Source organism: Leucoraja erinacea, unplaced genomic scaffold, assembly GCF_028641065.1.
Source record: "Leucoraja erinacea ecotype New England unplaced genomic scaffold, Leri_hhj_1 Leri_70S, whole genome shotgun sequence".
NCBI classification, from domain to species: domain Eukaryota; kingdom Metazoa; phylum Chordata; class Chondrichthyes; order Rajiformes; family Rajidae; genus Leucoraja; species Leucoraja erinaceus.
The window spans coordinates 23,041-45,000 of NW_026576630.1; the positions used below are offsets into that span (position 1 = coordinate 23,041).

The 21,960-nt window shown below is 54.8% G+C and overlaps 2 protein-coding genes and 1 long non-coding RNA gene across 5 annotated transcripts in view; all 3 read right to left on the bottom strand.

Annotated features, from left to right (window-relative positions):
* Positions 1 to 787: 787 nt before the first annotated feature.
* Positions 788 to 18,187, bottom strand: LOC129694559 (RAS guanyl-releasing protein 2-like). Its single transcript, XM_055631286.1, has 14 exons — positions 18,126 to 18,187; positions 16,993 to 17,124; positions 15,853 to 16,003; positions 12,562 to 12,735; positions 11,623 to 11,739; positions 10,149 to 10,424; positions 9,591 to 9,671; positions 8,884 to 8,985; positions 8,124 to 8,248; positions 7,495 to 7,636; positions 6,957 to 6,993; positions 6,151 to 6,306; positions 4,213 to 4,284; positions 788 to 2,746 (listed from the first exon to the last, which is right to left on the bottom strand). Exons 3-13 carry the CDS (start codon positions 15,937 to 15,939, stop codon positions 4,229 to 4,231), a joined length of 1,353 nt encoding a protein of 450 aa, XP_055487261.1. The 5' UTR covers positions 15,940 to 16,003; positions 16,993 to 17,124; positions 18,126 to 18,187; the 3' UTR covers positions 788 to 2,746; positions 4,213 to 4,228.
* LOC129694564 (uncharacterized) lies at positions 16,096 to 16,638 on the bottom strand. Its single transcript, XM_055631291.1, has one exon. It carries the CDS (start codon positions 16,636 to 16,638, stop codon positions 16,096 to 16,098), a length of 543 nt encoding a protein of 180 aa, XP_055487266.1.
* Positions 18,188 to 19,405: 1,218 nt separating the features above from the next.
* LOC129694560 (uncharacterized) overlaps positions 19,406 to 21,960 on the bottom strand; it is a 14,785-nt gene continuing 12,230 nt past the window's right edge. For all 3 annotated transcript variants that reach the window (XR_008723013.1, XR_008723014.1, XR_008723012.1), the window contains 2 exons: positions 20,348 to 20,510; positions 19,406 to 19,803 (listed from right to left, as the gene is read on the bottom strand). This is a non-coding gene — a long non-coding RNA (uncharacterized LOC129694560). The remainder of the gene's footprint in view (positions 19,804 to 20,347; positions 20,511 to 21,960) is intronic.

A 21,960-nucleotide genomic window follows, 5' to 3' on the forward strand; every position in this document is an offset into this window, starting at 1 on the left:
CTCACTGCCACTCCCCTCCCCCTCCCCCTTGCCCTCCCTCTCCCCCTCCCCCCTCACCCACTGCCACTCCCCTCCCCCCTCTAACCCCCACAGACCTGTGGTGGGGCCCACACACAACACAGAACATCAACACCAGGCTCGAGTTTGTTTAATAATTTATTAAAAACTAATACTTTATTAAAAGGAGGAAAGAGAGAGAGGGTAGAGGGTAGAGGGGGGAGAGAGAGAGGGGGGAGAGAGAGAGAGCGGGGGGAGAGAGAGGGGGTCACCAAGGCCATTCCTCAGTCTCCGTCGTTTCCCTGCTGTCCCGCAGGTCACGGGGAGTTTCTCCCTCCTCCGATTGGTCTGAGTTCTTGTCCTCCAGGTACTGGTAACGTTTGACCTTGTGTCAGGGATCATAGGTCAATCCTGAGCCGGTCCATCTTCCCTCAGATACGGGGCCCAAAATTGTTCACAATATTCCAGATGTTGCCTGACCAGCGCCTTGTAGAGTGACCATTACATCCACACTGCAGTGACCATTACATCCCACACTGTAGTGACCATTACACCCACTGTAGTGACCATTACACCCCACACTGTAGTGACCATTACACCCACTGTAGTGACCATTACACCCCACACTATAGTGACCATTACACCCCACACTGTAGTGACCATTACACCCACTGTAGTGACCATTACACCCACTGTAGTGACCATTACACCCACTGTAGTGACCATTACACCCCACACTGTAGTGACCATTACACCCACACTGTAGAGGTTCACATGGTGGACGTGGGGGAGGGGGAGCGGGGGGGAACAGTGGGGTGGAGGGCGGTCTCTGGACGTCTTCATGAGACTGTGACTGGAACAGCGATCAGATGGACAAGACTGCACAGACCTTCATCTCACAGCAAAGAAATCTGTCCCTTTGGCCACTGCGGCCACACGGTGGTCACTGATCTCTGGATCCAGGCTGTTTCTGCAGAGGCGAGGGTTTGAATCCCACCACTGCCCAGTGTGTGTGGGTCAGCCACACCACTGGTCACTGCAGAGATTGAGCCTGGATCCAGAGACCAGTGTGTGGCCGCAGTGACCAGTGTGTGGGTGCAGTGGTCACAGTGGCCAGAGAGGTGTGACTGACCCACACACACACAAGGCCGTTGGTCAGGTGGGATTCAAAGCCTGGATCCAGCGGGTCAGTGTCCAGTGTGCAAGGAAAATGGACAAGGGAGAGCCAGTGGATGTAGTGTACCTGGATTTTCAGAAAGCATTTGATAAGGTCCCACATAGCAGATTAGTGGGCAAAATTAGGGCACTTGGTATTGGGGGTGACATGGATAGAGAAGTGATTGGCAGACAGGAAACAAAGAATAGGGATTAACGGGTCCCTTTCAGAATAGCAGGCAGTGACTAGTGGGGTACCGCAAGGCTCGGTGCTATTTACAATATACATCAATGAAGAGATTCAAAGTAACATTAGCAAATTTGCAGATGACACAAAGCTGGGTGGCAGTGTGAACTGTGAAGATGATGCTATGAGAATGCAGGGTGACTTGGACAGGTTGGGTGTGTGGGCAGATGCATGGCAGATGAAGTTTAATGTGGATAAATGCTGCAAAGAATGCAAAAGGTTCGACTAGACCCCGAGTGAGCTGGGATACAACCCACGACACGGACGGCCCGACCACCAGCTACGGGAGTCAAGATCGTCCCATCAACAGAAGACTCGAGGCCCCAGACCACGGGAGACCAAAGAAGGGAAGAGTTTGTGTTCTGTAGCTTTTTATTGGTATGAGTACATGGTAAATGAAATTCCTCGTGTTGCAAAACATACTTTTTTTGCAACACGAGCCACCCCATGCTTGAATCATGAGTAAATACACAGTGCTGGAGGAACTTGGCGGGTTTGACAACCCCTGAAGAAATGGACAGATTGTAGCTGCACTAAACGTGGTGAATAAAGGTGAGATGTCAGGCCGGTTCAAAGAGTCGTTTATTCGGTTAGGTTAGGTTGGTGCGCTAACTATATTATGTTGCTGCTGTAGCTGAGTAAGGTTGTTCTCTCGGGCAAAGCTACCTGTTGACTCCTCAAGGTGAGTACCAGGACATTCCCTCTAGCCCATGACGTCATGTGCCCGCCCTCGTATCTCCTGACGAGGGTTCGAGCCTCAGTGGCCCGTGTTTAAGCTGATACCGGAGGAAGGAATATCATGGTTGAGGGCGGCTCCTGCATGTGGGTTGGGGACACCCCGGGGTGTGAGTCGGGACGGAGGACTCCACGGGCGCAGTGATGCTCTGCGTAGGAACCGAAACACTCGCATCTCCTCGACCAGCGAAGGGAGAATGTCCTGTGTAACACGGCCCCCAGCAACGATGTGTAGGGGGAAAAACTAAATAAAATAAATAAACCAATTCCTGAACCGGGCGTGGAAGCATGAACCGTAACAAGACAAATTACAGTGCAATCAGTGTCCAGTGTTTCTAGTTTCTAGCAAAGATTATAGAGGAGCTCCTGTATAATCTTTGCTTACTACTGGCCACTGGTTTTTAAAACCATCAGTGAAGTCCTTGTGATGACTGTGAGACTTTGCCCGCTTGTATTTGGTGTAGCAGATAAAACCATGGGTTTAAATACAACCCAGTCTGATATCATTACATATACATCACTTTTGGCCCATAGGAGAATCTTGCTGGTCTGTAAATCTTCCACTCCTCCATCTGCTGCTGCTTGGCTGGAAGACGTGATGGGTTTTTAAGGCTATAAAAGATCAAATTCACAATGAGGGGGTTTGTGAAAAAGCTTTACACCTCTCAGCTAGAGCGAGCCTAAACTACAGAAAGCAGAAACCATTAGGCAGGATCTGAACAAGGTTGAAATATGAAGGAGGGGTTTGAGAGCTGGGTCTCCTAACAAGGTCTCTGCACTCAGGCATCATGGGCTAGACACAGTATGAGGCTCCTTCTCTCACTAACGTGGTCAGAACAGAGTGAGGTTCCCTCAGTGTAGAGAGAGTCCCATCATTATCCCAGGGTCAGATACAGAGACATGTAATGTTGTCCAGAGCCAGCACCATCTCCAGGGAGATCCCATTATCCCACCCACAGGTCGACAACACTCACTCATTTCTCAGTACATTTAGGAGTTTGTGCCAAAGGCCAGGCAGAGATTTCCTCTTCTAGATCCTAATCCCACACCTTCCTCACATTCACACAGAATGGAACACCTCAAACCTCTGTCTCCCCCACTGATCTCATACTTTGTTTCCTTGTCCATAACTCCACCACTAATACTACATTTAATCATAGAGAGGTCAAATGGATTGGCTCTGTATACTTTGAACCTGTATACTGTATACCAGAACAAGGGGTGATCATATTGAAACACATAAAAGGCACCAAAGACAATGATTGGGTCCAAGTTGAAATGTTTTCATCAGTGGAAGAGTTTCCAACAAAGGGGTTTTGACCCAACGGAGGGGTCATTTAAAAATGAGGTGCAGTGATTTCCTGGAATCCATTGTCCCAGAACGTTGTGAAACCCAGAAAATCAGTAATATGTGAATGTGGATATTGTGGATCGGGTGATTGGAGGATATGGGGAACCAGCTTGGAAGATGAAGTGAGACCTCCACAGATCAGCCACGATCATATTGAATGGCGAATGGTGCAGGCTCGAAGGGCCGAATGGCCTCTACTCCTGTACCTATTGTCTATCTTTCTATGATCTTTGGGAACTCAATGCAGAGCAGGGGGGTGGGGGGAGGGTAGGTCATCGACCTGTTCTTGGACCAGATCAGGGTGGTCAGTCTTGGGTCAGGACAGTGGCAATTGCCCCTCCCCCACCCCCTCCGGAGTTTGTCCCTGAGTTGCAGTTTCACACGGGAAACTCAGTTCTATCTGTTATGGAGATATCAGGACCATTTGGTTTTGTTTTGAGTCTTACTATGGTTTAGACTGGCACTCCCTCTGCATTGTCCCCAATAATACATTGTCATGCCAAGTTATTGTGTTCAATTCATCGGTTGGCCGCATGTTGAGAGGTTCAGTGAAAGAATTTGTGGAAGTGCAGTCTTTTACAAATGTGTAAACGAGGCCCAGTAAAGTGAGAACAGGTTGGACTGTGAATGACTCGATTGTAATCATGTATTGTAGGCTGGTGAGCACACAACACAAGCTTTACACTGTACCTTCTTTACGTGACGGGAAACTGAACGAAACACTTACCAAATGGTGGGCGTTGTTACAGATGGATGTCCTGCACTTCATCCTCCAGACTTTCCAACTCTTCCTTCAGTACTGCAACACAGTTGAACATTGTCAGATACCTTCCCTCATTCCAGCTCCGTTCAAATCTCCTATCTGTGGTTCCTCGTTGGGGCATCGCATGGTCAAGAAAGCTTTTGGTACATTGACCTTCAGCAGCCAGTGTGTCGAGTACAGGAGTTGAGATATTATGTTACTGTTCTACAAGATCACATTTGGAGAATTGTGTTCAGTTTATGTTAATATAGAAACAGTGCAATGAAGATTCATCTGGAAAGTTGCCAGGACTCAAGGGCCTGAGTGATAGGAAGAGGCTGGGCAGGCTGGAACTTTATTCCTCTCAGCCCAGGAATTTGAGGGCTAATTTTATAGAGATGCACAGGATGTTGAGGGGAATAGATCGGGTAAATATACAGTCTTTTACCCAGAGTATGGAAATCAAGAATCAGAGGATGTGTAAGAAAGAACTGCAGATGCTGGTTAAAATCGAAGGTAGAATCAAAATGCTGGAGTAACTCAGTGGGTGAGGCAGCATCTCTGGAGAGAAGGAATGGTCGAGATCCTTCGTCAGACTGATGTGGGTGGAGACAGTAGGATTGGTGGGAGAACTGGGGAGGGGATGGAGAGAGAAAGCAAGAGTTATCTGAAGTTAGAGAAGTCACCTTTCATACCACTGGGGGTGTAAACTACCCAAGTGAAATATGAGATGCTGATCAGAGGGACCTTGGTTTAAGTTGAGGTGGAAAAGATTTAATAGGAACCAGAGGGGCAGTTCCTTCCTCAATATCTTCCATATGATAGGGTCACCAAAGCTGAATACAATGCTCTGTGTGGCCTCACCAATATCTTGTACACCTGTAAAATGACCTCCCAACTTATATTCTCAATACTCTGACTGAAGAAGCTTTCTTGACCACCCTATATGCTTGTGATATCTTTGCTCCCTCCTTAGTTTGACCATGTATATATTGTTAGAAGAAACTATCTTGGATGCTCCAATTCTAGATGGAATTCGGCTCCATCTAAGCCCATTGTCCTGAGCATGTCCTAGTCATTTAGAAACATAGAAAATAGGTGCAGGAGTAGGCCATTCGGCCCTTCAAACCAGCACCGCCATTCAATGTGACCATGGCTGATCATCCAGAATCAGTACCCCATATCCCTTGGAGCTAAATCTAACTCTCAAATCCATCCAGTGAATTGGCCTCCACTGCCTTGTGTGGCAGAGAATCCCACAGATTAACAGTTCTCTGGGTGAAAAAGTATTTCCTCATTTTGCATTTTTCCATAACATATCCACTGGCTGTTGGAGTTATTTTATTGATTTCAGATGTCCCACCCCTGCAGTTTTCGTGTAGAGGTCGGTCTCCGTGTTCCACAGATGCATACAGGCCACTCACCTGTACACACTCACCTGTACACACATGACACTCACCTGTACACACATGACACTCACCTGTACACACACACACCTGTACACACACACCTGTACACACACACACACCTGTACACACACACACCTGTACACACAGGACACACACACACACACACCTGTACACACATGACACTCACCTGTACACACACACCTGTACACACAGGACACATACCTGTACACACATGACACTCACCTGTACACACACACCTGTACACACAGGACACTCACTTGTACACACATGACACTCACCTGTACACACACACCTGTACACACACACCTGTACACACAGGACACACACCTGTACACACATGACACTCACCTGTACACACAGGACACACACCTGTACACACAGGACACTCACCTGTACACACAGGACACTCACCTGTACACACAGGACACACACCTGTACACGCATGATACACCTGTACACACATGACACACACCTGTACACACATGACACTCACCTGTACACATGGAGTCAGGAGCTGCGTGTGTGATGGGGAAACTGAATGACCGCTTCAGGGTGTGAGCTGGACTGTCAAAGCTAATACTCTTGGTACGTTTACGACACTCCATCACCAGCAGGGTCTTGCATTGTTTGTGGCAGCTGATCCCACAGGCTGTGAACACAACATGGCCATAAGTACTCAGCTGGCCAGAGTCCCAGGGCTAACAGTGGGGCAATGAGAGGCAGGAGGTGTCAGGTTAGAGGCAGTTTAAAGGATGGACAGAGAGTGAACTCTTAGAAACAGAAAAATAGATGCAGGAGGAGGCCATTCGGCCCTTCGAGCCAACACCGTCATTCAATATGATCATGGCTGATCATTTAAAATCAGTACCCCATTCCTGCTTTCTCCCCCAGATCCCTTGATTCCTTTAGACCTGAGAGCTACTAAATCTCTTCTGAATGTCGGGGAGGGGGGGGGGGGGGGGGGGGGGGCAGGTCTGGGACAGAGTCTGGGACTGGGGGGGCTGTAGGAGAGGGAGGGGAGGGGAAGGAGACGTGACGTTAGTTACCCAATGGGAATCAAGAACTGTGGGAGAGGGGGGAGAGAGAGATCTCACTATTACCTCACTGAGGGAAGGGCATGTACACAGACACAAAATGCTGGAGTAACTCAGCGGGACAGGCAGTGTCTCTGGAGAGAAGGAATGGGTGACGTTTCGGGTCGAGACCCTTCTTCAGACTGTAGAGTGGGGAGAGCAGGAGAAATGACAGAGGGGAACAGAGTGAGAGGATGTGGTTGGAGAGAGCCTGTCCCTCACTCACCTTTACACTTGTAGCCTTGTTTGTACAAGCCCCAGATCTGTGGGAGGAGAGGAGAGCAGAGCGGTCAGTGTGAAGTGAGGCCACATGGTGGTCAATGGTGGGCTCAACACACAGCAGGTCCAGGGCCGTGGTGGAGAGGGGGTGGGGTCTCTGGTGGCAATGGCAGCTCTCCCCTAGAGCCAGCCCCCCTCCACTCAACCCTGCCCCTCAACCCCCCCCCCCCCCCTTAACCCCCCCCACCCCCCCACACCCCCCCTCCACTCAACCCTGCCCCCTTAACCCCCCCACACACCACCCCCCACACCTACCCCAACCCCCACACCCCCTCCACTCAACCCTGCCCCCTTAACCCTGCCCCTCAACCCCCCCCATCCCCACAAACCCCCCCACAACCCCTTCCCCACACCTCCACTCAACCCTGCCCCTTAACCCTGCCCCCCCCCCCCCCCCCCCCCCCCACCAGCCACCCCTCCACTCAACCCTGCCCCACAACCCCCCCCCCCCCCCCCCACCAGCCACTCGCCCCCCCATCACATACAAAGTTCTTGCAGTGGTCACAGAAGGTGGGCTTCATGTAGGTGGTCTCCAGGAAGTTGTGAATGAATCCCATCTTGCAGTTGAGGAGTGAGTTTGCCTGCTTGAAGTAGACCAGCATCTCATCTCTGCTGATCTGACCATCGCTGGCGGCCAGAGAGAGGAGGGTCAGTGAAGCTCATTAGACAAACCAGCCAGTGTTCCAGGTGGGGGCGGGGAGAGCGGGGTTGGGGGAGGGAAGGGTCAGTGGGGGGTTGGGGAGTGGGCCGATGGTCGGGGACTGTTGGGGAGGGGGTCGAGGGTCGGGGTTAGTGGGGGTGGGGGTCGAGGGTCAGGGGTCAGTGGGGGGTTGGGGAGGGGGTCGAGGACGGTTGGGGAGGGGGTCGAGGGTTGGAGTGGGGGTGGGGTTCAAGGGTCAGGGGACTGTTGGGGAGAGGGGGGTTGGGGGGGGGGGGTGAGGGGGTCAGGGGGGGGGTGGGGAGGGGGTCGAGGGTCGGGGAGGGGGGTCGAGGGTCAGGGGTCAGGGGGGGTTGGGGAGGGGGTCGAGGGTCGGGGGGCAGTTGGGGAGGGGGTCGAGGGTCGGGGACTGTTGGGGAGAGGGGGGTGAGGGGTCAGGGGGGGGTTGGGACTCACTTGTTCTCATCCAGGACACTGAACCTGTCCAGGTAGGGGAAGTTGGAGGAGATAATGTTAAACTCTTTCTGGGAGATGTAGCCATCGTGGTCGACATCAAAGTTCCTGAAGACGGACTGGACGAGGAGGTCAACAAGGTCAAACAATGTGGAATTAACCAAACACATCCTCCGTCTGAAACTTCCCCTCATTGTGGAGGCGTAATGTTAGCCCGTCTCTCATCCAGCTTTCTCCTCCCACCCCACCCCCCCCCACCCCAACACACCCCCACACACACACACACACACACACACACACACACACACACCACCCACACACACACACACACCCCCCACACACACACACACACACACACACACACACACACACACACACACACACACACACACACACACACACACACACACTGCCCCACACACACACACACACACACACACACACACACACTGCCCCACACACACGCACTGCCCCACACACACACACACTCACACAGACACACACACACACAGACACACACACACACACACACACACACACACACACACACACACACACACACACACACACACACACACACACTGCCCACACACACACCCCACAAACACACACACACACACACACCCCCCCACACACTGCCCCACACACACACACACACACACACACACACACTGCCACACACACACCCCCCACCCCCAGCGCTGTATTGATGTGTCCAGAACCCGGCTCTGCTGCTTTGGGACATTTGCTCACCTCAACCATCTTTGTGGATGTGTTTGTTAATTAACTCAGGATCTGTTTTTGGTTTGACAGCAGTTGCCCACTCATCCATCACCGAGAGCTTGGCTGGAGCAGGACTGGACGGCTGGGACAGAGAGACGTGCCATCAATCGCTGGAACCCCCGGGACCAAAGTCAACGTCACCCCCTGCAACCCCCCCCTCTCCTCGTGCCCCCCCTCATCATGCCCCCCAACATATCCCCCCCCACACATATCCCCCCTCCATGTACACCCCCACCACGTGCTCCCACCCACGTGTGCCCCCCTCCCTCGTGCCCCCCCTCCGTGTACACCCCCAACATGTGCCCCCCTCTCCTCGTGCCCCTCTCCTCGTGCCCCCCTCCGTGTACACCCCAACATGTGTCCCCCTCCATGTACACCCCAACATGTGCCGTGCCCCCCTCTCCCTCATGCCCCCCCCAACATATCCCCCTCCATGTACACCCCCCCCCACATGTGCCCCCCAACATGTGCCCCACCACGTGCCCCCCCCCCCCACGTGCCCCCCTCCCTCGTGCCCCCCCCCCAACATATCCCCCCTCCATGTACACCCCAACATGTGCCCCCCTCTCCTCGTGCCCCCCCAACATGTGCCCCCCTCCCTCGTGCCCCCTCCCTCGTGGGGTTGGGGTTAGTTCAGGCAGGTTAGAGTTGGGGTTAGTTCAGGCAGGTTAGAGTTGGGGAACTCACTGTGGACTTGGAGGTGCGAGGTTCTCTCAACAACGACAGCTTGTAGATCTCGTCATCTGTGTGATATTGATCAAGTGAAACCTGCAGAGACAGTGCAGCCCCCATCAGACCAAAGGTTCAGCAGGTCAGTATTGATCAATCCCTGGTGACCACTACACCCCTTGCTCCAGGTTAGACAACTACACAAAGGTGATGGGGAATTACCAGCAGGGGGGGGGGGGGGGGGGGGGGGGGGGGGGGGGGTGACAAACAGTGTCTTATGCCCTGTGGGTGGAGGAACAAAACAAACATTCTTTCCTGCTCAACCTCTTGAATGCTTCAGGAAAAGACACACTGTATTTTTGTGCAGATTCATTGGAGATTTCCTCTCCATTCCCATTCAGTTGCCTGGACCCCAAGCTCTGGAATTCACTCCCAACACCCCCCTTCATCTTCCAACCTGTCTCCCATCTGACCAAACATACCATCCCGACCATGGGGAAGAGATGGCTTAATGCCAACTCTCCTGTGTTAAGCTTCATGTAGATGGTTCTGGTGGGAGACATGATGTCCACTCACCGTCAGCAGGTTGACCAGGTCTTTGTTGGGCTCAACGGGTGGAGGAGTGGCCTGGACTTGACCCAGTTCATTCAGAATGGAGTAGAGCTGTTGCATCTTGACCACATTGAGCTGCCCGTCCTCCACCCTGTCAGGGAGAGCGAGGTGAACGGCCAGCAGATCCTTCAGGTGAACACCGAGGATGGGGAACTTGAAACCAGACCCTTCAGCAAAACGCTTCCGGTAATTCCCATAATTGCTACATGTGGTGACTAACTCAGTCAGCTCATCTGAAATCTGGGAACGAGACACAAACGGGTCACTAACGAGGGTGGGATTGTAGAGAGCAAAGATGGTTCACAGCAGTATCTTGATGGGTTAGTAGAGTTTAATACAGATAAGTGTGAGATGATGTGAAGACCTTCATCATGAACAACAGGGCTCTGGGGAGTATTGTAGGGCAAAGGGAACTCAGAGCCAACCATGTCATCTCTAGGTGCCCGCTCTACCACCCACCCAATGGAGCTGGGTCAGGGCCTGGCAGACATTGACTCCAACATAGACAACAACCTCATGGCTTGAGATCTAACTATTCCTTTGGTTTCTGTTTCATTCACAAGAAGAAGTTCCTTGAATGTGGATTCACATGTAGATGGCGTGGTCAAAAAACATTTGTCATATTGGCCTTCATCTGTCAGTGTAAAGAGAATAGAAGTTGAGATGTTATGTTACAGTTGTACAAGATGTTTGTGAGGTCCATTTGGACAATTATGGTCAGTTTTAGTTGTCTTGCTTTAGGGAAGATGCTGTTAAGCTGGAAAGGGTCGAGATTTACAAGGTTATTGCCAGGAGTTGGGGAAAGGTTGGGGCAGAAAGATTGAAGAACCTGAGGGGCACCTTTATTACATCGGTGGGTGTATGGAACGAGTTGCCAGAGCAAGTACTACCACAACGTTTAAACTAGTGTACTGTAGATATGACAGGTTAGATGGTGTAGGTGAGTTGGGCTGAGGGACATATTTCTGTGCAACTCTATGAGATGTCCCTGAAGACCGTGTGGGTGGTGGATCCATCCCTCCATCCATCCATCCCTCCATCCAGGATGCAGGAAGATTGTTCCCGATGTTAGGGAAGTCCAGGACAAGGGGTCACAGCTTAAGGATAAGGGGGAAATCCTTTAAAAACCGAGATGAGGAGAACTTTTTTCACACAGAGCGTGGTGAATCTCTGGAACTCTCTGCCACAGAGGGTAGTTGAGGCCAGTTCATTGGCTATATTTAAGAGGGAGTTAGATGTGGCCCTTGTGGCCAAGGGGATCAGAGGGTATGGAGAGAAGGCAGGTACGGGATACTGAGTTGGATGATCAGCCATGATTATATTGAATGGCGGTGCAGGCTCAAAGGGCCGAATGGCCTCTACTCCTGCACCTAATTTCTATGTTTCTATGTTTCTATCCCTCCATCCCTTCCTCCATCCCTCCCTCCATCCCTCTCACCTTCAGAACATCAGCACTGATGTAGTGATATGTTTCCTTCAGACGTAAGATTGCACTGTGACTCAGTCCACCAATGACTGCCATCAAGGTGTTGTAATTCTGCAGTTGCAGGAGTCTCTGTGAGGAGGAGAGGAGACACTTTCCAACATGCGTTCTCAAAACATTTCAGTTACGAGCTTTATTGTTGGTGTTTTAAATTACTATTTTAAACACACCGAGATTAAAACATGATCTCCCTTTTCCAAATTCAACCCAACCCTCCGATGAATGATACTGACCAGAATCTGACCACCCCTGGAGGCTCCGCAGAGGATGGACTGAGTTGGGACTGGCAGACTGTACACTGTGAACAGCTCGATTGTCATAGAGTGATACAGTGTGGAAACAGGCCCTTCGGCCCAACTTGCCCATGCTGGCCAACATGTCCCAGTCTTAGACCCATAGAGTGATACAGTGTGGAAACAGGCCCTTCAGCCCCCCCCCACACACACCCCTGGATCACCCCTCCCCCATCCTCTCCCATCCACAACCCCACCTCCCCTCATCCCTCTTCCAACCTCGCCACCCTATGTGAACCCCCCACCCCTCACCCCACCCTCACCCCACCCCTCTCCCCCCCCCCCACCCCTCGCTCATCCTTGTCCCCACCCTCACTCCACCCTCACCCCACCCTCACTCCCCCTCACCCCACCCTCACCCCCCCCTCACCCCACCCCCACCCCACCCTCACCCCACCCTCACCCCACCCCCACCCCACCCTCACCCCACCCTCACCCCACCCTCCCCTCCACCCTCACCCCACCCTCCCCCCCCCACCCCACCCTCCCCCCCCCCTCCCCCCCCCCCCCACCCCTCGCTCATCCTTGTCCCCACCCTCACCCCACTCCCACCCCTCGCTCATCCTTGTCCCCACCCTCACCCCACCCTCTCCCCACCCACCTGGGCCATATGCACGAACTTGGTGATAACCTCCGCCCTCTGCTGGGGTGTGTGCAGACTGAGAACCATCATCTGCACCCACTGTGAGATGCTGTTGAAGAGGCTGATGAACCGTTCCAGGATGGGATTGTCCTTGGTGCAGCCGTGTTTGGCAAAGCTGTGGTAATCGCGGAACTGTGGAGGGAACGCAGAGAGTCGGTGACAACGCAGACATTGAGAACCAGATGTTAACTTCACCCACTTGACCAGCCTGAACCAACCTTCACTGTGAAGCCTCAACCTGTGGGAGCTGTGAATTCACAGGTCAAGGGTCTTCCAAAGACAACAGCCCTTCGGCCCAACTTGCCCACACCGGCCAACATGTCCCAGCTACACTAGTCCCACCTGCCTTGGACCTGGTCCATATCCCTCCAAACCTGTCCTATCCATGTGCCATTCCAACCGCTTCTTAAACGTTGGGATAGTCCCAGACTCAACCACCTCCTCCGGCAGCTCGTTCCATACACCCACCACTCTCTGCTCTTAATCCCCCACAATGCCACCAAGACTAGTGAAAGGGTGGGTGGAACCGTTCTCTAGACACACAACACTTGAATTCTGCGTTTACATTTGGGAAGAGGCGAGTATTCACCCCAAGGTGAGCCCTGAGCTTCAGACCAGAGCCCTCATCCTCCTGCGCTCCAAGGAATAGAGTCCCAGCCTGGCCCCAACCTCTCCCTGCAACAAACACCTTTCATTGACTCTACGATCTATATCAAACCCTGAGGCACACCACTAGTCACAGGCTTACGGTTAGAAAAGCAACCTTCCACCCTCTGCTTCCTTCCATAAAACCAATTTGCCATCCAGTCAGCTATCTCACCTTGGATCCCATGCGATTGAAACTTCCAGAGCAGCCGACCACACAGAACCTTGTGAAATGCGTTGCGGACATCTATGTACACAACATCTATTGCTCTGCCTTGGATGCAGTCTCCCACATACAAAACCAGGCTGACTATTCCTCAGCAGCCCTTGTCTATCTAAATGCACAAACTGTTTATCCCTCAGAATACTCTCTGGAGCAAAGGCTTTTCACTGTACATGACAATACTAAAGTAAAAGACTGATAATTGACCCTGTCTTTGTATTTTATCCCCCCTCAGTTGTCAGTGTTGATGTCCCTCAAGTAGATTGTGACATACAATGGGATTTGAGTGCAGGGCAGGACTGGGCAGGGCAAGGTTGGGCAGGGCAGGGCAGGGCAGGGCAGGGCAGGGCAGGGTTGGGCAGGGCAGGGCAGGACAGGGTTGGGCAGGGCAGGACAGGGCAGGGGTGGGGGACAGGGGCAGGGCAGGGCAGGACAGGGCAGGGCAGGGCAGGGTTGGGCAGGGCAGGGCAGGGGTGGGCAGGACAGGGCAGGGCAGGGCAGGGCAGGGCAGGGTTGGGCAGGGCAGGGTTGGCAGGGCAGGACAGGGCAGGGCAGGACTGGGCAGGGCAGGGTTGGGGGCAGGGCAGGGCAGGGCAGGGCAGGGCAGGCAGGGCAGGGCAGGGCAGGGCAGGACAGGGCAGGAGGGGGCAGGGCAGGGCAGGGCAGGACAGGACAGGACAGGGCAGGGCAGGGCAGGGCAGGACAGGGCAGGACAGGACAGGGCAGGGCAGGGCACAGGGCAGGGCAGGGGGGCAGGGCAGGGCAGGGCAGGACAGGGCAGGGCAGGGCAGGGCAGGACAGGGGGCAGGGCAGGGCAGGACAGGACAGGGCAGGACAGGGCAGGACAGGGCAGGGCAGGGGTGGGCAGGAGAGGGTTGGGCAGGACAGGGCAGGGCAGGGCAGGGCAGGGCAGGGTTGGGGCAGGACAGGGCAGGGCAGGGCAGGGCAGGGCAGGGTGGGGTGGAGAGGGTTGGGCAGGACATGGCAGGGCAGGGCAGGGCAGGGTTGGGCAGGACAGTGCAGGATTCTCTCCAGCTGACAAGTCTCTCCACAATCAGCAAGTACATTTGTACAGAGAGCTTGTCATGCTGCAGGAAGCGTGACAACCCATGTAGCCACAGTAAGTGGCAATGTGCTCTTGACCTGATACTGCTAGGACTGCTTTTGGCAGGACACAGGGTTTGTGAAGGGACATGTCAATGTCAAGGGCAGGGCAGGACAGGGGCAGGGGTGGGCAGGGGGGGAGAGGACGGGGTGGGCAGGGCAGGGGGCAGGGGGGTGGGGCAGGGGTTGGGTTGGCAGGACAGGGCAGGGGGATGGGGTGGGGGCAGGGCAGGGGCAGGACAGGGCAGGGCAGGGCAGGGCAGGGTTGGGGAAGGACAGGGCAGGGCAGGGCAGGGACAAGCAGGGCAGGGCAGGGGGGGACAGGGCAGGGCAGGGCAGGGCAGGGCAGGGTGGGGTGAGGTTGGGCGGGTTGGGCAGGACATTGCAGGATTCTGCAGGGGATGGCTTGACAAGTTGGGTCGCAATCAGCAATGACATTTGTACAGAGAGTGTGTTGCTGCAGAAGCGGTTGGGGCCAGGACAGTGGCAATGTGGTGCAGCCCAGGTTGGGAGACGGGTGGCAATGTTTGGAGAGAGGGTGCTCATGAAGTTTGGGTTGCCTCGTGGGGCAAACATGTTTGGAACAAGACAATGTCAATGGTTCAAGAGAGACAAGAGAGGGTTGGGGAGGGGGGTGGGGGTGGGGGGGGGAGGGGGTGGGGTGGGGGTGGGAGGAATGAGGGGGGTGATGGGGGAGGGGTGGTGGGAGGAGGGAATGAGGGGGGATGGGGGAGGGGTGAGGGTGGGAGGAGGGAATGAGGGATGGGGGGTGGGTGGGGATGAGGGGGGTGGGGGGGGGTGGGGGGGAATGAGGGGTGAGGGGGGGGGGGGGTGGGGGAGGGGTGGGGGGGGAGGGGATGAGGGGGGGGGGGGACATGGAATGGGGGGAGGGTGGGGAGGGAGGGAATGAGGGTGGGGGAGGGGTTGGGATGAGGGGGGTGAGGGTGGGGGTGGGGGTGGGACATGGAATGATGGGGCCTTCAACTACGTTGAGGGTGAGCCCTGGGACTGAGCTGAGGGTGACTCCTGTCTGAGCCTGAGTCACTTTGTGACATGATCGATCAGATGAGAGGAAGTTGTTTGTTTGTCACATTGAGCTGAGGCTTAGACTAAACTCCAAACCAAGGACATTGGTTCAAATCCCAGTGCAGCCGTGGGGATATAAGGTTACATTGATTGACCTGCCTTATGTTTGTGGACCTGCCTGATGGCTAGCGGTGTTGGCCATGTCTAGCGTGGACGGGTTGAGGGACAGGGAGACAAAGAGAGATTCTCACCAGGATACGACAGAACGACTTGTACTCCAGATAAGTCAAATGTTCAGCCAACTCCAAGGGCCCCAGATGGTCAAAGAAGAGCGACATTTTCCTCTTCTTCTGTGTCACATGGTTGCGTTGCGTCACCTGTCTCTTCCACTCGTAGGACGGCCTGCAACGGAGCAACAAGAAAAGGCATGCAGCAGACAATGGTGGTAACTCTGGACCTCCACACTGGGGACCTCCACACTGGGGACCTCCACACTAGGGACCACCACACTGGGGACCTCCACACTGGGGACCTCCACACTGGGGACCTCCACACTGGAGACCTCCACTGGGGACCTCCACACTGGGGATCTCCACACTGGGGACCTCCACACTGGGGACCTCCACACTGGGGACCTCCACACTGGGGACCTCCACACTGGAGACCTCCACCCTGGGGACCTCCACTGGGGCCCACCACACTGGGGACCTCCACACTGGATACCTCCACACTGGGGACCTCCATACTGTGGACCTCCACACTGGGGACCTCCACTGGGGACCACCACACTGGGGACCTCCACACTGGGGACCTCCACACTGCAGACCTTCACACTGGGGACCTCCACACGGGGACCACCACACTGGGGACCTCCACACTGGGACCACCACACTGGGGACCTCCACACTGGGGACCTCCACACTGGGGACTTTCACACTGGGGACCTCCACACTGGATACCTCCACACTGGATACCTCCACCCTGGGGACCTCCACACTGTGGACCTCCACTTTGGGGACCACCACGCTGGGGACCATCACCCTGGGGACCTCCACACTGGGGGCCTCCACACTGGGGAACTCCACACTGGGGACCTCCACACTGGGGACCTCCACACTGGGGACCTCCACACTGGGGGCCTCCACACTGGGGGGAAACCTCCATACTCTGGACCTCCACAGTGGGGACCTCCACCCTGGGGACCTTCACACTGGGGACCTCCACACTGGGGACCTCCACACTGGGGACCTCCACACTGGGGACCTCCACACTGGGGACCTCCACACTGGAGACCTCCACCCTGGGGACCACCACACTGGGGACCTCCACCCTGGGGACCTCCACCCTGGGGACCTCCACACCTGTGAGATGCCCTCCCCCCCCACACGTACACCTGTGAGATGTCCACCAGTTGGCTGTGTCTCCGATGACCTTCACGACTGGCCGTGTCCTGCAGCTCCTTCACCTGTTCAGCTAATCCCACGTCCAGGTTAAACTCTGCCGGGAACTCCGAGATCCAGAATCTGCCGGCCATGGGGGGGGGGGGAGATAGAGAGGGGGGGGAGGGGAGAGAGGGGGGGTAGAGAGAGGGGGGGGAGAGAGGGAGGGGGAGAGGGGGGGAGATAGAGAGAAGGGCAGAGGGGGGGAGAGAGGGGGGGGGGGAGAGAGAGGAGAGAGAGAGGGGGGGAGAGGCAGAGTGAGAGGGGGGGAGAGGGGGAGGGGAGAGAGGGAGATAGGGGAGAACGGGGGGGGGAGAGGAGGGGGAGGGGGGGGGGGGAGGGGAGAGGGGAGCGAGATAGAGAGAGGGGGGAGAGGGGGGCAACGAGGGGGGGGGAGGAGAGGGGGGGTGATTGGGAAGTGGGAGAGAACATTATGACAATGTTCATATTAACTCCCTCCCTCCAGACCCGCTGAGACCGGTCCATCTACCGCTGGTCAACGTAGGCCTTGGGGCAACAAGCGGCCCCTGCACCAGGTCCAGCCGTTGTCCACGTCTGACCCATGGCAGAGCTGGGGGAGGGGGTCGGCTACAAACACGGACCCCCCCCCTCTCCCCCCCTCGTTGCCCCCTCTATCTCCCCCCCTCCCCCGACAGTCCCAATACCTGGGGCGATGGAGCCTGAACCCCCTCAGGGGGAGTTGACCCCGTCCGGCCCCAGTGGGGGAGGGGGGAGTGTTGACCCCGTCCTGGCCTACACGTGGGACGGATCACAACGGTTGTGTTCACTCCCTGGTCACCAGACACGAGGGACCAGACACCAGACACTAGACAGGCAGACACCGGACACCAGACACTGGACAGTAGACACCAGACACCGGACACCAGACACTGGACACCAGACACTGGACACCAGACACCGGACACCAGACACTGGACACCAGACACCGGACACCGGACACTAGACACCAGACACCGGACACTGGACAGCAGACACCAGACACTGGACACCAGACGCTGGACACCAGACGCCAGACGCCGGATGCCGGACGTTAGACAACAGACACCGGCCCTGCCAAACCTTACCTGACCAGTTGGCAGATTTTCAGCTGAAGAACCTTTGAGTTGGAGCTGCAGGCGTGACGATACGTGCGGGGGTCAAGGAGTCAATCTGGTCTCTGACCTCTGACACATTCCTGCGGCGGGGGGGTACGGGGATGGGGGCAAAGGGGCAGAGGGCAGGGGGCAGAGGGCGGAGGGCAGGGGGCAGAGGGCGAGGGGGCAGAGGCTGAGGGCAGGGGGCAGGGGGCAGAGGGGCAGGGGGCAGGGGGCTGAGGGCAGGGCAGGGGGCAGGGGCTGAGGGCAGGGGGCACGGGGGCAGAGGGCAGGGGGCAGGGGGGGCAGAGGGCAGAGGGCGAGGGGGGGCAGGGGGTGTGGGGCCAGACCGTGGGGGGGGAACTGTTCCTCAGGGCAGGTGACAATAATCTAAACTAAACGTGGAAAGTTGTGACTTATCGCTCGTGATGTATCGATTGGTTGAAGCATCCCCTCGACACACACTCAGGATAATTCACCTACAAACCTGCACGTCTTTGGAGTGTGGGAGGAAACCGGAGCACCCGGAGAAAACCCACGCAGGTCACGGGGAGAACGTGCAAACTCCATACAGACAGCACCCGTAGTCGGGATGGAACCCGGGTCCCTGGTGCTGTGAGGCAGCAGCTCTACCCGCTGCACCACCGTGACGCAGAACTTCAGCTGCTATCCCAGTCATAATCTATCGGGAGTCGGTGACTCCCCTCCACTGAGGCTCATTCTCAGATTGATGCAGCACTGATGGTCCAGGCCCTGCCCCAAGCGGTTTTGCTGATGTCAGTCTCTGCACCGCATCATTTAGCAGCAAAGCTGGTTTAGCAACGCTGACACCATCATAGTTATTAATCCAGTAACTGAGGAACAAATCTGACACTGAACGGGGATCTGTGGGCAGTCGCTGGTAGATAGAGAGCTACAACAGTGTGAGACAGAGAGAGATTGTGTGTGTATGTGTGTGGGTGTGTGTATATATATATGTGTGTGTGTGTGTGTATGTGTGTGGGTGTGTGTATGTGTGTGTGGGTCAGTGTGTGTGTATATATGTGTGTGTGTGTGTGTATGTGTGTGGGTGTGTGTATGTGTGTGTGGGTCAGTGTGTGTGTATATATGTGTGCATGTGTGTATGTGTGTGTGGGTGTGTGTATATATATGTGTGTGTGTGTGTGTGTGTGTGTGTGTATGTGTGTGTGTGTTAGTGTGTGTGTGTGTGTGTGTGTGTGTGTGTGTGTGTGTGTGTGTGTGTGTGTGTGTGTGTGTGTGTGTGTGTGTGTGTGTGTTTCAATGAGGTCCCCGCTCATCCTTCTAAACTCCAGCGAGTACAGGCCAAACGCTCATCATATGTTAACTCACTCATTCCTGGGATAATTCTCGTCCAGGGTCAGCACATTCTTCCACAGATATGGGCCCAGAATTGTTGACAATATTTCTCCAGAACTGTGTCCTAATCTGGTTTCTCCCACCACATGTTTAACTCGTTACTTTCTCTCAGCTCAGGGTCAACAAAACCAACCCGTGAACAAGGTCACAGGGCAGGTCGGAGGTCAGGGGGCAACTGGGAAAGGATATAAAGAGAGAAGTTTCCCCACCAGCTCTGCAGACGGAAGATACCATTGGTGCATCAACAGGAACATGTGGGGCAAGGTGGAGTCCTGCAGGTTCCCCTCGTCATCTAGACAGAGAGAGGGAGAGTGAGGGAGGGAGACAGAGGGAGGGAGGGAGAGAGGGAGGGAGGGAGGGAGGGAGAGAGGGGGAGGGGGGGAGGGAGGAGGGAGGGGAGAGAGGTGGGGGGAGGGAGGGAGGGAGGGAGAGAGGGAGAGGGGGGAGAGGGAGGGTGAGGGAGGGAGGGTGAAGGAAAGAGAGATAGGGAGAGTGAGTGAGAGAGAGACAGAGGGAGAGAGAGGGACAGAGAGAGGGAGAGAGAGACCGAGAGAGGGAGTGAGGGAGGGAGGGAGGGAGGGAGGGAGAGAGAGAGTGAGTGAGAGAGGGAGGGAGGGAGGGAGGGAGAGAGAGTGAGAGAGACAGAGAGAGGGGGACAGAGAGAGAGACAGAGAGAGCAGAAGGGGGTTTGGGGAAGTGGAGTAGAAGGGGCTGGGTGAGGAGGGGGGCTGGGTGAGGAGGGGCTGGGTGAGGAGGGGCTGGGTGAGGGGTGAGGGGTGAGGGGGGGGGTTCCCCCAAAGGTGGACACTGCCTTGTTCTACAAATGTTCTGCTCACCAAACTCACTGATGCAGCCGTTGATCACCTGATCGATGGGGGCCGATCTGACCGTCTGCAGGAATTCTGTCCGTGTCTCTTTCCCAGACATCCCGCCGTCTATCCCAGAGGTCACGTAGGCTGGGACCGGGGTCAAAGTTCCCAACTTCAGGTCACAAATGTCCTGCAAAATAGTTTATTTAATTCCAGCAAAAGATGACGGGTCCTTGTGGCAGTTTGTTCCATGAACTCACTATTCTGTGTGTGTGTGAAAACCTCGCCTCTCAGATCATCTTTAAATGTCTCCCCTCTCACCTTAAACCCCACGGCCTCTAGTTTTAGAGATCCCCCGCTCCTCCTGCTGCACCATTCATAGCAAAAGGATTTGAGTCTAGGAGCAGGGAGGTTCTACTGCATTTGTACAGGGTCTTGGTGAGACCACACCTGGAGTATTGCGTATAGTTTTGGTCTCCTAATCTGAGGAAAGACATTCTTGCCATAGAGGGAGTGCAGAGAAGGTTCACCAGACTGATTCCTGGGATGGCAGGACTTTCATATGAAGAAAGACTGGATAGACTCGGCTTGTACTCGCTAGAATTTAGAAGATTGAGGAGGGATCTTATAGAAACTTACAAAATTCTTAAGGGGTTGGACAGGCTAGATGCAGGAAGATTAAGGGGGAAATCTTTTAGGTCCGAGATGAGAAAAACATTTTTCACACAGAGAGTGGTGAATCTGTGGAATTCTCTGCCACAGAAGGTAGTTGAGGCCAGTTCATTGGCTATATTTAAGAGGGAGTTAGATGTGGCCCTTGTGGCTAAATGGATCAGGGGGTATGGAGAGAAGGCAGGTACAGGATACTGAGTTGGATGATCAGCCATGATCATATTGAATGGCGAATGGTGCAGGCTCGAAGGGCCGAATGGCCTCTACTGCATATATTGTCTATGTTTCTATGTGAGCAAACATCCTCTTATTCTGAGCCAAGACCCCCATCGCTGGAAACATCCTCTTCACGTTGACAAATTAGTTTCCCTGCATTTGGCCCATATCCCCCTAAACCATATCCCCCTAAACCCATATCCCCCTAAACCATATCCCCCTAAACCCATATCCCCCTAAACCATATCCCCCTAAACCCATATCCCCCTAAACCCATGTACCCCTAAACCCATATCCCCCTAAACCCATATCCCCCTAACCCATATCCCCCTAAACCCATATCCCCTAAAACCATATCCCCCTAAACCATATCCCCCTAACCCATATCCCCCTAAACCCATATCCCCCTAACCCATATCCCCCTAAACCCCTATCCCCCTAAACCATATCCCCCTAAACCCATATCCCCCTAAACCCATATCCCCCCTAAACCCATATCCCCCTAACCCATATCCCCCCTAAACCCATATCCCCCTAAACCCATATCCCCCTAAACCCATATCCCCCTAAACCCATGTACCCCTAAACCCATATCCCCCTAAACCCATATCCCCCTAACCCATATCCCCCTAAACCCATATCCCCCTAAACCATATCCCCCTAAACCCATATCCCCCTAAACCCATGTACCCCTAAACCCATATCCCCCTAAACCATATCCCCCTAAACCCATATCCCCCTAAACCCATATC

Bases quoted from the DNA above. Each gene is read 5' to 3' on its own strand.
- LOC129694559 (XM_055631286.1), bottom strand. From the start codon at position 15,939: ATGTCGCTCTTCTTTGACCATCTGGGGCCCTTGGAGTTGGCTGAACAT. The intron at 8,986-9,590 runs GTGAGTTCCCCA...TCTCTGTCCCAG, and splicing joins CTCGCACCTCCAAGTCCACA to CCGTCCAGTCCTGCTCCAGC. The intron at 8,249-8,883 runs GATGGTTGAGGT...CTTGTTGACCTC, and splicing joins TTAACAAACACATCCACAAA to CTCGTCCAGTCCGTCTTCAG.
- LOC129694564 (XM_055631291.1), bottom strand. From the start codon at position 16,638: ATGGTCCCCAGCGTGGTGGTCCCCAAAGTGGAGGTCCACAGTGTGGAG.